This window comes from Cornus florida, unplaced genomic scaffold (genome assembly GCF_030987335.1).
Source record: "Cornus florida cultivar Cherokee Brave unplaced genomic scaffold, ASM3098733v1 CherokeeBrave_3.0.0_Hap2_Chr05, whole genome shotgun sequence".
Taxonomy (NCBI): Eukaryota; Viridiplantae; Streptophyta; class Magnoliopsida; order Cornales; family Cornaceae; genus Cornus; species Cornus florida.
In genome coordinates, this window is record NW_026775575.1 from 82,795,356 (window position 1) to 82,809,177 (window position 13,822).

Below are 13,822 nucleotides of genomic sequence, written 5' to 3' on the forward strand. Positions count from 1 at the left end.
TATTCCATCCAAATTGACCCAAATGTCTAATCTTTCCCAATGTTTCTCTTTCAACACCTGATTCAATCTGGCCATAAGAATGGATAAAAAAATCAGCATGCAAGAAACTGAGTGCAGCAACCTAAACTTTAAGGCACTTTTTTCATTTTTTTATTTTTTTGTCGGACCTCTTAAAACACCACATAATTCATCACCAAACACATGCAGTCCTCCCGTCCCATATGCTACATTGTTGTCCCATATGCTACATTGTTGTTACCCGCGATATTCAATAATTTTTCAAGATCCTACAAGATTCATGGTGTATAGAGGTCTCCTTCACCTGCTAAAACTGAACCAGGAAATAATAACCTTTTTTAAAGTTTGTTTATGAAGCATAATGTATAATTTGTATGTGTCAACTATCTTAAAGTTCCAATAAAAACCAGAGATGATTATGGAATCCCCAAAAAATAAAAACACACACACACACACACACGAGATAATCCACCTCTTAGGTCTGATAATTAAATACCTATCATTTCCCTGAAAAATTAAAAACTGAAATCATCCTAATTCTCATGGAGTAGCCTTTTTAGAGTCAACCCAAATCTAAATAGGTCTAGTAAATGTTCTTCCAGGCAGTTTGAGAGTCACTCATCCATCATAGAGGCCAGTGATTTGTTCCAAAATCAAAAGGGATACTGTAAAGAGATGGAGATGGCAGAGGAGGAAAGGAAGTGGAGCTTCTCACAATGTTTTTTAACCGCCAAAATTCACCCTTCTAGTTTAAACTTCATATATCCATAATTTATATACAATTAGGGTCTCAATAGAGTCCACACTAGTACAAATTTCAAGTTCTCTTTTCCATTTGCATCTGCTGAATATAGATCGTAACATGATCAAGCAACTGATACAAAATTTCTTATAGAAATCTATTTATCCATCAGAAAGAGTTGTTTGTTTCTCCCTTAAAAAGTGTGAATTTGTTGTATATCTAAACAGATAATGGCCAAAAACCTAACCCATCTCTGTTAAACAGTCTTTCAAGGGAAACAGCGAGAGAAAAACAAGCGAAAAAAGGTCACCCATGATCATGTTTCATCAACCAGGAGTATAGAATTGGGTGTTCATCCCAACTTCAAGTAAATTTGTTGGCGTGCCTCAGTTCAGGATTCTATCATGGCTCTTCCAAGGTTCCATTCGAGTACTCCTCACCTGCAACACCAGGTGTTCCATTTGATAACCGATTCATACTGGTGGAATTCGAATAAGGGGAGTGGGTGGAATTTGAAACATGGCCCCCTCGTGAGTACCGGTTTTGTGCAGCTGTGCTACTTCTTGTTGCCTTGAGACGAGCCTTTCTACCCTGTTACAGAGTGGGAAGCCCTTCAGAGTTGGAAAACAGAAGGCTTCCATACATATCATATACATTTTCATGAAATGGAAGTTGCAGAGTGGGAAATAAAATGTGCATAACAAGATATACCTCACTAAATAAACAAAACGATGCTTACTAGGAGATAACATTGAAAGGTATTGCAAGACAAATTAGTTCGGTTTTAAGAAACAACTGAGTTGAGTTGATGGTACAAGGGTGTGTGTGCGTGCGTCTGTGTGTGTTTAAGAGGGAGAGAATTACCTTTCCCATGCACTTCTCCAAATGAGGGGCAAACCTTCCAGCCACAATTGATCGCCCACAGTTCATGCACTCGAATATATCGTTGGCTACAGGAGGATGAGTTTGTCCAAATATATCAACCACATATTTGCTATTTGTTTCAATACAATTACTAGGATCAGCTACCATTGCCCGTGCTTGTGCTGAAAGCCGTAATTCTTCTTCCTCTTCTTCCAAATTACGATCAAGGCCTAGCCTCGCTATTCGGTGACATTCAGATGCAACATCAACAATAATGGAATCCAGGAGATCACCAAGAAAATGAGATGAAAGCTGCAAACAGAACCCACAATAGCTAGGAATTACAAAAGGTATCTGGTAGAACATTCACCAGCACATGTGAACAAATATAACCAACAACAACTATATATTGTCACTAATTTAAGGTTCATTAAATTGAAAACCTTTTTTGGCAAAAAGAAAGGTAGTGGATACAGATAGAAACAACTCATGGTAATATAACACATAATGCCTAGTAATATTACATAAGATAAAAAAGATATATTTAAATATGTAACGTGTGCCCACATAGCCGTATCTGACTTTTAGGCATATTTAAAGAGGAGTTTTTGTATGCCAAGATTTGGGGTTCAAGAAGGTTCAACACCTATACACAATACTCAAACCCATGTAAGTGATGTAACATAGGATAATGTAACACGGATAACTAACCTTACCACCGTGCTACTTACTAATACACACACGCGCGCGCATATTGTGCTTACCACCGAGCTATGAGGATAATGATTAAAACTAAGATACTTGTAGGTCATCATCTAACTTCACATAGACATTAATAATGCAAGATTATTATACGACTTTTTTGATGGATTGTATAATTATGAGTGAAATGCAGAGATACCTGAGATTGAGAGGACATGTTATCTTTGTTTGGCATTGACATGGGTCTTGACAAGTTGCTTCAAAGCCTGGTAAGGATGGCACTCACTGAAGGCTTCAATTGGAGCAAGAATAGATTTCTAACTTTCCAAAAAAGGCAAATGACAATAGAGAGAATGAGTCAGAGAACTGGGTTGATAAATGAATCAATTCAGAGGAAGTGGAAAAGTATTAAAAAAACAATAATAAAAACAAAAATCAACATAATCGACAACTAGAGTAAGCAGCTGCTAACCAAAGAGTCGTGAATCTTCTGAAGTAGCGAAGCATTTGTTCAAAAACTTAACGTGTACTCATAAATCTCAAAATAACATTCAATAAGAAGTATCAATGACTTGAGGTGTTACCATTCTGTTTACTTATGCCTTCTAAGTCCTAACAGAGCTGCTGCAGGTGATTGAAAACAGTCACTCAAATGAGCAATGAGCATCTCACCCTAAGGATCATGAATAGATCAGTACAATCGAGTGTTGATTTGTCATGATCAACATTCTCTCTTACTTTCTTCCAAGGATAAAAAGCTATGATCTTTTCTATTTATCTTTTTTAAGATTATCTTTCCTCATTCTACAAAATGATGGATCTCAATCCAGAGCCATCCTTCCAAAACATAATCAAGATTCAATTGAACTTTATTTTGTGTATAGAGACAGAAATTAGGAAATAGTACACTGCACGGTCTAAAGACCATTGAAACATTCTGCTTCATACTACACTGCACGGTCTCCATCCGCAGCAATCACCAAATAACTTGCTTCATACTACACTGCACGGTCTCCATCCGCAGCAATCACCACATAACTTGCTTCATACTACACTGCACGGTCTCCATCCGCAGCAATCACCACATAACTTGTCAAGCTAATTGTGTGTGTGTGTGTTTTTTGGGTAAATTAAGCTAATTGTGTTCTACCAACTAGAAGAGATAATAAAATCAACGACGGCATAGCCGGGTTCATAAAATGCAATTTGAACATATAGCTCTGTGTAATTCAATTCAGTACAACAACTAATCATCAAAGAAAAAAAAATTCCTCCACCATTATCACATAGTGAAGGGCATAATCGGTGTAATTGATTGTTTGACCTATGTTTAAGAGCTGTAAATAGTTTTGTCACATTAATTCAATAATTTGGTGGCTTCCTGAAGAGAAATTCGATCAACAGGGCACAAGAATCGTAGTACCCAGTATGAGGAAGCTTTCGATATTTCGAAATGGAATTGATTGGATAAATAATTATAACATTAATCTACGATCGTCAACATAGATATATAAACAACTGATTTTGATTTGTTTCCCCAACATTCACACTCATATATCTCGAATATATACACACATGTATATACATAAAGATAAAGCTAAAACGTGCAATGCCAATATATGAGCGTCTAATCGAATACAAGAATACAGATCAATACAACTGTGCTAGAGAAGAGAGAGCTCACAGAGAAACTTTCGAAGAAGAGAGAGAGAGAGAGAGAGAGAGAGTCGTATTGGGCCTTCCCAGTTTCTTGATCTCCGCTGGATCGTTTGGATTAGGAACTTGTTGGAATGATGAAGCTTGGTAAGTTGGTCGGTTCACACCGTGTTTGGATGAAAGAGAAGTGAGGCGGGGGAGGGAAGAAAGGAGAGAAATGGGAGGAAAACGAGATTCTTAATACCCAAATTTCTTTATAAAGAAATTTTAAAAAAATAAATAAATGGTTCCAAATGAAAATGAACTTGTGATGATCATTTACTTTTCCAAATTGTTTTACCCTTTCTATTAACAAAATAAATTGTTAAAATCATTAAACTCCTTCCTATTTTTAAAATCGTTCATAAAATTCAGTAAAATTAAAAATTTCATTAATTAACAAAACTTATCAAATTACCCCTAAACTCATGTCCAACCCATTAAATAAATGAGTTGTGAAACCTTAAATTTGACATTGTTATTTAATATTAAATTTAAAATTATTATTATTATTTTAAAATTAAAAAATATTCTTTTATAATAATATTATTTAATGTTAGATGAGTTATTATCTTACTAGCCATCGATGACTCATTTTTCGTCCCCCAATATTATTTTTATAATTTTATAATAATAATTATAACTTTTAATTTAATATCAAATGGTAAGGTTAAAATTGGCATTTCACAACCCATTAAATGAACCCGTCATGGGTTTGGGAGTAGATTGATAAGTTTTGTTAGTTCAAGTATAATTTTATGCATGATTTTGAAAATAGAGACAAAAATATTTTTTCATTTTCTTTTACCCTTCTATTAATAAAATAAAACAAAATATTTTATCCACCTGAAATAGGAAAAAAAAATTAAAAAAAAAAAAAATCTCTCTTTTAAGAGTCGAACATTTTAAAACAGGTAACTTATCATTCGAAATATGTAATTTTCTTATTCCATATATCCAAAAATATAACCAATATGGCCTAAAAAGATTGGAACTTCAAAACATTGTTCCATTTCAATCATAAAACTATGAAAAGAGTAGGAGATCGAGGTTGTTACATTTCTTTTCTTCTTCTTTTTTTTGACTTTTTTTTCTTTTATTTTCTTTTTTCACTTCACTTCTCAAAATGATCTGAATAATTATATACAAGTCAAGAAAGTAAATTAAAAGAACAAGAAAAATGTTTTTTCTTTTTCTTTCTCTTGGAATGCCATGAGTGTCATCCATATTTTATCATATCTTTTAATTTTTGTTGAGTTTATGGCTCAAAATTCGTGTGCAGAAAATTCATTTCTTTTTTTGTTTTGGAAGGTTGAAATTTGTAAAGGAAAGTGTATCCCATTATATTTCTATTTTAGAGTTTTTATCATTATGGTAATTTCTTGTAAGCAAGTTGGGGAATACTGGTCCAACAAGGAATTGGTTTTGAAGACTCTATAAATAGAGATAGGTGTGAGGAGTTGAGAGAGAGAGAAAAGAGAAAAGATGTAAGGGGTTTAAGGGTAAGTGTTGTGAGGAGATGGGAGAATATATGTAATTCCTGAGTATATACATGTAGCCTCAAAAGGGATGATGAGTGAGTAAGTGGGGGTTTTGACATGTGGTTGTATATTCTCTTCCTTAATTTATAATAGTGAAATTTCTCTCTCCTATGGACGTAACCCTAGAGTTGGGTGAACCATGTAAAATATTGTGTTGTGCGTGGATGTGCGTGATTGTTATCTCCATATATGCTTGTATTGATGTGATGTGATGATGTTTCCCCTGTGTGTGATGAAGGAGGGATTTAACTCTCAACAACAGCCGACCGTTAAGTGGGTTGAAGGGAGTTAATTATCCCCAACAACTGGTATCAGAGCCGATGGTGGGTCAGAGCCTGTGATTGGTCCTGAAGATCAGTAGAAGAAGGTTGTTGCGAAGCATAAGATGATCGTGAGGTGCAATTGAGATTCAATCAAGAATTGATGATGACACAAAGGTATAAAGAAGGTGATGGTGTAAAGCCCATAAAGAACAAGTTTTGGGACAAGCCAGAGGATGCTCGTTTTCAAGATGGGGCAAAAGTGATAGAGATGAAGCCCACGAGGAACAAGTTTTGAATATAAGACAAGAGTGAGTGCTAGTTCTCTAGATGGGGCAAGGGGTATGAATAATGAAGGGGTTTGCTCTAAGCTTGATAAAGAGTAAAGAAGAGAGGTTTGTTGCTTTGTGTGACGACCCGAACCCAGAGGTCTGAACCGTTAGCCGGGTCTTGACTCGAACCCGAGGTCAACTACGTCAAACTCTTCATGTTTAGCATCTAAACATACTCATTTGAATTAAAACTATGCTTTTCCAATGTTCTAAGAAACTCTTAAGAGTCAAGAGTGGATTACAAAAGAAGAAGGAACAAGAAACCTAAAACAAGTGCACTTCGGTCGACCGAAGTGGAGCTTCGATCGTCCGAAGCAGACCTTCCTGAACCGGTCGACCGAAACCCTCCATCGGTCGACCGAAATGAGAGATGCCAAGAGTGTGAAGATGGTTCGGTTGACCGAACCCCATTTCAGTCGACCAAAATAGGAGATACTGAGAGGGTGCAAGTGGTTCGGTCGACCGAAGTGCCATTTCGGTAAACCGAAATGACCCTCCCGAGGCTGGAACCTGCTGCTGTGGTACTGCAATTTGGAGACAAAAAAGAACTAAAACAAAGACTAAGTTATTGTGATAGATTCACTCTAACATCATACAAATGAATTGATCTACAATCATGAACAGGAGTACCAATTCATGAACACCTCATAACGATGCTTGATTCAAACTACATAGTCCCGTACATAGTCATTTCAAAAGTCTTTATTTACAACAAAATGGATTCAAGGTTTCAATTGCATCATCATTTATATGCCAAATGAACTTAACACATCTTATTACATGTGCTACACAAAACAAGTTCAAGCTCTACAAAAATATATCCAAAATGCTCTCCAAGTTCCTTCAATTTAGTAGTGGATTTTCATCCGCCGTTTCTTTGCCATGACCTGAAAATGTTAAGTATATAGGGTGAGCAATTTTCTCAGCAGGTAGCACTTAAGACACGCTTCTTGTGTCCCCGTGAATCCATACAAAGAATAGAGCAATGGGAATGGGGATCATACTAAACCGGGGTAATACAATAAAAAAACCAATCTCAACATAAACAATGATGCAATGAACTGCAATGCATGCCAATGTCTCTCCCCATTTTCACATTCAAAATCATCACTTTCAAATTGTTAATATAACCCGCCCTTTGGTGACCCTGCAGTGACACGAGAGACGGATTGGCTAGTGTCCCTGACCCTTGGTACCCCCGCGGCGTCATTATGGGGCCCAGCTAGCTCAACCACGCTAGAACAATCTCTCTAGTTCCCTCTAGGCTATATTAACTCTCCGGCCCTTTGGTACCCCCGCGGCGACCGAGTTTTCTCAAAACCACATTAATCAAACACATCCCCGAAATCCCCTTTTTTTCATATCAAAACAATTCTTCCCTTTTTCATGCCCAATGTCAATGCATGAATGCCTCAATATCATGTTTATGCTCATCATTCTCCAATCACTCAAAATTTAATTAGCAAAGCATAATTCATAAGAACTTTTAATGAAGTACAACATATTCTCATACAATGAAATTTTGCATGGTAGGCATATAAAGAATCAACACATAGACATGCTCTACACATAGATCATTTAATACCACAATTACTCAATTAGCAAATATATATATATACATCAACTAGACAATAGACTTGATTCTATACAAATTAAGCATGTCAACAACCATCTATGAAGAATTGACTCACTAAAGCACAAGATTTCATGGATTAAGGGCCCCTACCTTAAAATTGAGCAAAACCCTTGAAATAGGTCTCTAAATTCGAATGCACAAGGGAGTACCAAAACTGAAATTGTTGGTATAGATACGAAGGTCTCGTCGTAGGCTTTGTTTTGCTGCAAACGGCTTCCAAAAACTCCAAATATTGAGAGAGTAGTCTTGATTTGAAATTTGGAACTTAAAAGGAAAAGAAAAATGAAGAAGAGAAGGGGAGAAGAGAGAGTTACAGGAGATTGAGAGAGTGATGAGAAACCAAGTGGTCTCTATACCACAAAATGATAGTGGTGGGTCCCGCCATTAACTTTTTATTTTCTCTTTTTCTTTAAACATTCATTTTGCACCTTACACACATATAAATGCACATTTAACATGCATTCACTTACAACATAATGAATAAAAATTAATTATGATGAAAATGGACCCGACTAAAATCTCGTACGCAAAACATGAAAAGACAAAATTGCCCTTGCATCAACAAAATTCCGAAAAATTGGAAAAATGCTGAAAATTGGAAACATCACACTTTAATCCAGAAAAGCAATTGATGAAGATGAGTTTGAAGATTGGTGGGTTACTATACGTGAGCAATTAAACACCAATGAGATGGATAGAGAAAAGAAAAATGATGAAATTTGAGAAAATGTAGAGATTGTTAGAGTGTTTCTCAAGTTCATCATAGTGTTTTATTTGAGGTGGAGAAATCTTCAGTTGAGGTGGAGCTATGAAGAGATCCTTATTCGAGGTGGAGTTATGGAGAAGCACGTGAAGATTGAGTTTTGAGCCAAGGTGGAGATTGTTGAGTTTATGGCTCAAAATTCGTGTGCAGAAAATTAGTTTCCTTTTTCATTTTGGAAGGTTGAAATTTGTAAAGGAAAGTGTATCCCATTATGTTTCTATTTTAGAGTTTTTATCATTATGGTAATTTGTGACGTTTTCGATTTTCGGCATTTTTCATTTTTCCGGAATTTCGTTGAAGTAAGGGTATTTCTGTCTTTTCAAGTTTTTTGTGTGGGATTGTGGTTGGGTCCAATTGCATTTGGTGCATTTTAATTTATATGATGGTATGACATTTAAATGGTGATGCATTTTATATGGTGTAAAATTTCAAGTAAAAGATAATGAGAAAAGAAATAAAATTCGTGGGGCCCACCACTATATCAAAAGTGGTCTAGAGACCACAATTCTGCCTTCTCATTTCTCTCTCCCGTAAGTTCCTCTCTCTCACTCTTGTTCTTGGTTTTTCTTTTTCATTTTACTTCAAATCTTTGAAGTTTGATTCCATCTTCAATCCTTGGAGTTTTTGAGTGCCGTTTGAGGCAAAACGAAGAGCACGACGAGCTCTACGCATGTGTACTAGAAATTCCAACTTTGAGCCTCCCTAGGGACTTCGAAAATTTGAACCCATTTTAAAGGTTTTGTTCAAAATCAAGGTGGGGGTTCTTAATCCATGAAGTCTTGTGATTTAATGAATTAATCCCTCTTAAATTGTTGTTAGCATTATCAATTTGTTTAGAACTTCAGTAAATTGTTGGTTGTTATGTGTATACATTAATTGTGCAACTATGTATGGTAAATGAGTTATATAAAGAGCATGTTTATGGGATGATTTATATATGTTCGTCTTGCTAAAATTCTATTGTATAAAAGTATGTTGTAATTTCTTTAGAAATCCTTGTGAAACTTTGCTTCGATTACTAAAGTTGAATTAGTTATGGAATAATGGACATGTACATGGTATTGATGCATCCGTGCACTTGCATTGGGCATGAAGTGGGAGAATTTTTCCTTTGAAATAAAAAGTGAAATTTTGGGAAAGAGTTTTTATGAAATGGTTTTATGAAAACCTGGTCGCCGCGGGGATACCAAAGGGCCGGAGTGTTAATATAGCTTAGAGGGAATTAGGGAGTCGCCCTAGAGTGGTTGAGCTAGCTGGGCCCCATAATGACGCCGCGGGGATACCAAGGGTCAGGGATACTAGCCAATCCTTCTCTCATGTCACTGCGGGGTCACCAAAGGGCGGATTATATTAACAGTTTGAAAGTGATGGTTTCGAATGTTGAAAATGGGAAATGACATCGGCATGCATTGCATTCTATGGCATTGCATTGATTATATTTGAATTTGGTTAGTGTAATACCCCGAATTTTAAAAGGATATCCCGGGGATTTTAATTTAGTAGTTAATTGCATTTATTTGATTATGTGTGATTAGTTGAATTAATTTGATTATTTAATTGTTTAAGTGTTTTAATTCGTAATTTGGTTATTTAATTGTTTAAGTGTTTTAATTCGTTAATTTGATTGTTTAAGTGTTTTAATTAGTAAATTGATTTAATTGTTTTAATTTATTTGAGTTAATTGTTTTGATTTAATTTATTTAATTATAGTTAATTATTCAAGTGGTAAATTTATTTGTTTTGTTTAATTTGGTTTTCACGGGACTGTATGGGACACATATAGTTATATTAGGGTTTCAGTTTATAGCCGGCAATGTATATATCATAGGTCGGTTTATGGGCCAAGGAGGGCTCTGTCTCTATTAAACAAGGATTAGGGTTTGGGATTTGTACGCCTATATATATACATGCTTCTTGGTATTAAGGATTGGAAAAAAAAAAAAGACTCTACTCGCGTAACATAAAAACAGAGAGATACAGAGTGAGGTTTTGAGAGAACAGATTTTGTTTGGTGTGGGATTCGACGGGGATTTCAGGGTTGGACCTAGGAGAAGGGAAGGGCAGAGGTATTAGGAAGCTAGACAGTGTTGCAGTGGTTACCGGACGTTGGGAAGACGGCGACAAGTTTTGAGTCCAAAACTTCAGGCAAGTTCTTTTCTTCCTCCTTCCCGTTGGCCTGTGTTCTGTGCACCTAGATATACTCTAGGGTTCTAATGGATCAATAATTGAATTAAGCATGTTTTTATATGTCAATTTAACCTTATCTTTGCCTTGAATAAATTCGGTGATGGTTTTTTAAAGTTCATTACAGTAGTTGTTTTCCTAAGCATGATTTGTCTGTGGAACTTGTAGTTTTTGTTTTTGATTTCAACTGTTGTAAACACTCCATGGGGATTATACTGGACATAGTTAGGACCCTTGGGAATAGTCTAAAACTAAATAAAATGGATGGGAAGCGGCCGACGTTGAAGAAGAAGGTCGCAGAAGTCACAGACGGACAGACGGCTCTCAGAGAGGGAGAGAGCCGGCTCCATGGAGGAGGGAGCCGGCTCCCCCCTAGTGTAGAGCGGGCTCTAGGAGGTGTAGAGCCAGCTCTACCCAAGTAGAGTAGGCTCCAATAAAAATTGGAGCCGGCTCCACCTTTGTTCATAACCTGTTCTCGCTCAGTTTGCTTCCGGAAGGTGTTTAATGCACTGTTTGAAGCTGTTGTGTGTTTGAACTGTTAAAAAAAAAATATTGGGACTTGCCATAGTGATTAAGAAGTTAGCTTTGGGTATTAATAGAACTTTTAATTGATAAAGTTTACCTCTAAATTAACGGAACAAACTGTATAAACTTTATGCACATTGTACACGATTAAGGGATGGAAGAAGACTTAATTGCTCAAGCTTATTTTTGAGCATTCCAGTGGGATCTAATATGTTTATAAATTGTTCTAAATACATTATAGGGTCATTGATGTATTGAAGTTGACCTATGCATGCTTTGGAGGCTAATTGTTGAAATAGTAAATACTTTCTGCAATGATATGGATTATCGTTTGGATTTTTAATTGCTAGAACATCAAATATCTTCCTGCAATTATTTGGATAATGTTTTGGAATGTAATTTACTAAATTATGATTTCTATATTGTAATTGGCATTGATATGGAGGATTATATGCACCGGTATGGGACGGTGGCATACTAGGGATGGTTTAGCTTCAAAACGCTAAGACCTAACCTAATGGATTAATGGAATGGATTGTAAGATATCGAATCCTAATTGTGACTAAGTCAGATCAGTTGTAACCAAGTTGGATGACTTCCTTGATTAACGGATGGTAGTTAAGTCATATCCACTGAATAAGTTGAGTGACTAACTAGTTGGTTTATTGTAGGTCAGTTTAATAAATAGTTAAACTGCTTACCCTGGATTTGGACGGACTTTATATATATGTTTATGGTATCACGAGTTGAGCTTGAGTCTCAGACTCGTTGGTTAGGGTGCGTATATGCAGTGGATGCGTAGCTGGTTGTAATAGGTTGAGGTGTACCCTGTTAGGTCTAGGTACTCATGCCTACCTTTGGGTGCGTATTCGCATGTTGCCTTCTATTCAGGTTGAGACCCCTATTATAGACTAGTGAATGTCCCTTAGTGTGGATATATTTATACGTATGGACTAGATAGATATTGTGAGATGTCTACGGTGTATCTGCGTATCGGGTCACTGTATGGATTACAGTTAGATTAGAACTTGCTCGTGGGTCTGACCCACTCCTTTATCATTCTTTTAAGGTACAGGACGGTTCCAGCCTTAGAGCTTGATCGTGCTTGTCGAGGACAGTCTCACTTTCACCGGACTACGTAGGATTTCCCCTGATGTTTCTAGTATTATCTATTTTCAGTTTCAGTCTCAGTTGAATTTTTAGTTAGGGGTCCATCAGTGGATTCCCAAGTTGTAACTTTGAAGTTTTGAAAGATTGGAGTTTAAATTTTCAGTTACACATAGAGGATTTTATTATTATTATTTCTTGCAGTTTTATTCTATCTTTATTGTTCTTTTTGTCATCTGTGTTCGTTTTAAAATACTTTAATTGTTTAATATTCCCTCGGGTTTGGGCCTGGGCCTGATCAACCCGTGTCTCGGATCCGAGGGGTATCTCAGTTGGTATCAGAGCACTCCAGGTTCAAGTGTCTCTAGGACGTTTCGTATTAAGACTTCCGTGTAGCGTTTTTTATATAGAGCTTATGTTTAGGATTCGTTGAATTCTTTTACGGTTCGTTTAAACTTGTACTGATGTCTGTCTTTCGATGTTAATAGCATGGTTAACACTGGAAGAGGACAGAACATGAACAGTCGACAGAGGAGAGTGGCACGTAGACAGCCGGAACGTCTACAACGTCGGCAAATGGAAGAAGAGCAGCAAATGCCAGGGTTTCAGGTGGAGCAGGAGGAAGTTCAACAGACTCAGGGTCGGGACAGAGATCCAGAGATTCCTCCATACCTCAATGACCTTGTTGCTCAGGCTATAGAGGCTGGGGTAACAGCTGTACTCCGGAACCAACCACAGGTTCAGCAGGTACCTGTACCAGCACCAGTGGTTCAGACGGATTCTTGGGGAAAGGCTAGGAGCTCTTTCACAAAGGGGAGTCCACCTGTGTTCTCAGGCTCCACCGATGCGAGAGCAGCTCACCAGTGGAAACAAGACATTGAGCGTCATCTTCGTTTGGTTCAGTGCACAGAGGTTCAAAAGCAGATGCTTGCTACTTTCAAGCTAGTTGGGAATGCACTGCAGTGGTGGGAGTCAGTTACCACCCCAGAGGAGAGGATGACATTGACTTATGATGAGTTCAGTGCTCGCTTTGAGGGAAAATATTTTCCCTATGCAGTCAGGGCAGCTATGAAGACCGAGTTTCTAAATCTGCAGCAAGGAAACATGACAGTGGCGGAGTATGAGCAACAATTCACACGCTTGTCTCTCTTTGCACCGGATGAGGTGGATACAGAAGAGAAGAAGCGTAACAGTTTCGTCAAGGGACTGATGTGGTCTATCAAGAGAGCTATTACAGGTAGTCCAGCCTATACTACCTATGCTCAGGTGGTAGACGCCGCTCTACAACAGTATCAGTTGACTGTGGACATCAGACAAGCTCGTGGTGAGAAGCGGGGTGATAAAGACTCTACTAATCAGTCAGCTGAAAAGGGGAATGGCAATGGTCACTGATAGAATGACAAAGGCAAGTTCCAGGGACAACAACCTTGGAAGAAACACAAGGGTGGTTCAG

At 37.2% G+C, this 13,822-nt stretch overlaps 1 protein-coding gene across 1 annotated transcript; it reads right to left on the reverse strand.

Annotated features, from left to right (window-relative positions):
• Positions 1–824: 824 nt before the first annotated feature.
• On the reverse strand, positions 825–4,189 carry LOC132307216 (SAGA-associated factor 11). Its single transcript, XM_059804914.1, has 4 exons — positions 4,011–4,189; positions 2,526–2,643; positions 1,625–1,936; positions 825–1,351 (listed from the first exon to the last, which is right to left on the reverse strand). Exons 2-4 carry the CDS (start codon positions 2,565–2,567, stop codon positions 1,163–1,165), a joined length of 543 nt encoding a protein of 180 aa, XP_059660897.1. The 5' UTR covers positions 2,568–2,643; positions 4,011–4,189; the 3' UTR covers positions 825–1,162.
• Between the last annotated feature and the right edge of the window lie 9,633 nt (positions 4,190–13,822).

Coding starts and splice junctions, on each gene's coding strand:
- LOC132307216 (XM_059804914.1), bottom strand. CDS start 2,567: ATGTCAATGCCAAACAAAGATAACATGTCCTCTCAATCTCAG. Junction 1,937..2,525: donor ACATGTCCTCTCAATCTCAG/GTATCTCTGCAT, acceptor TTCTGTTTGCAG/CTTTCATCTCATTTTCTTGG. Junction 1,352..1,624: donor TGGAGAAGTGCATGGGAAAG/GTAATTCTCTCC, acceptor ACTCTGTAACAG/GGTAGAAAGGCTCGTCTCAA.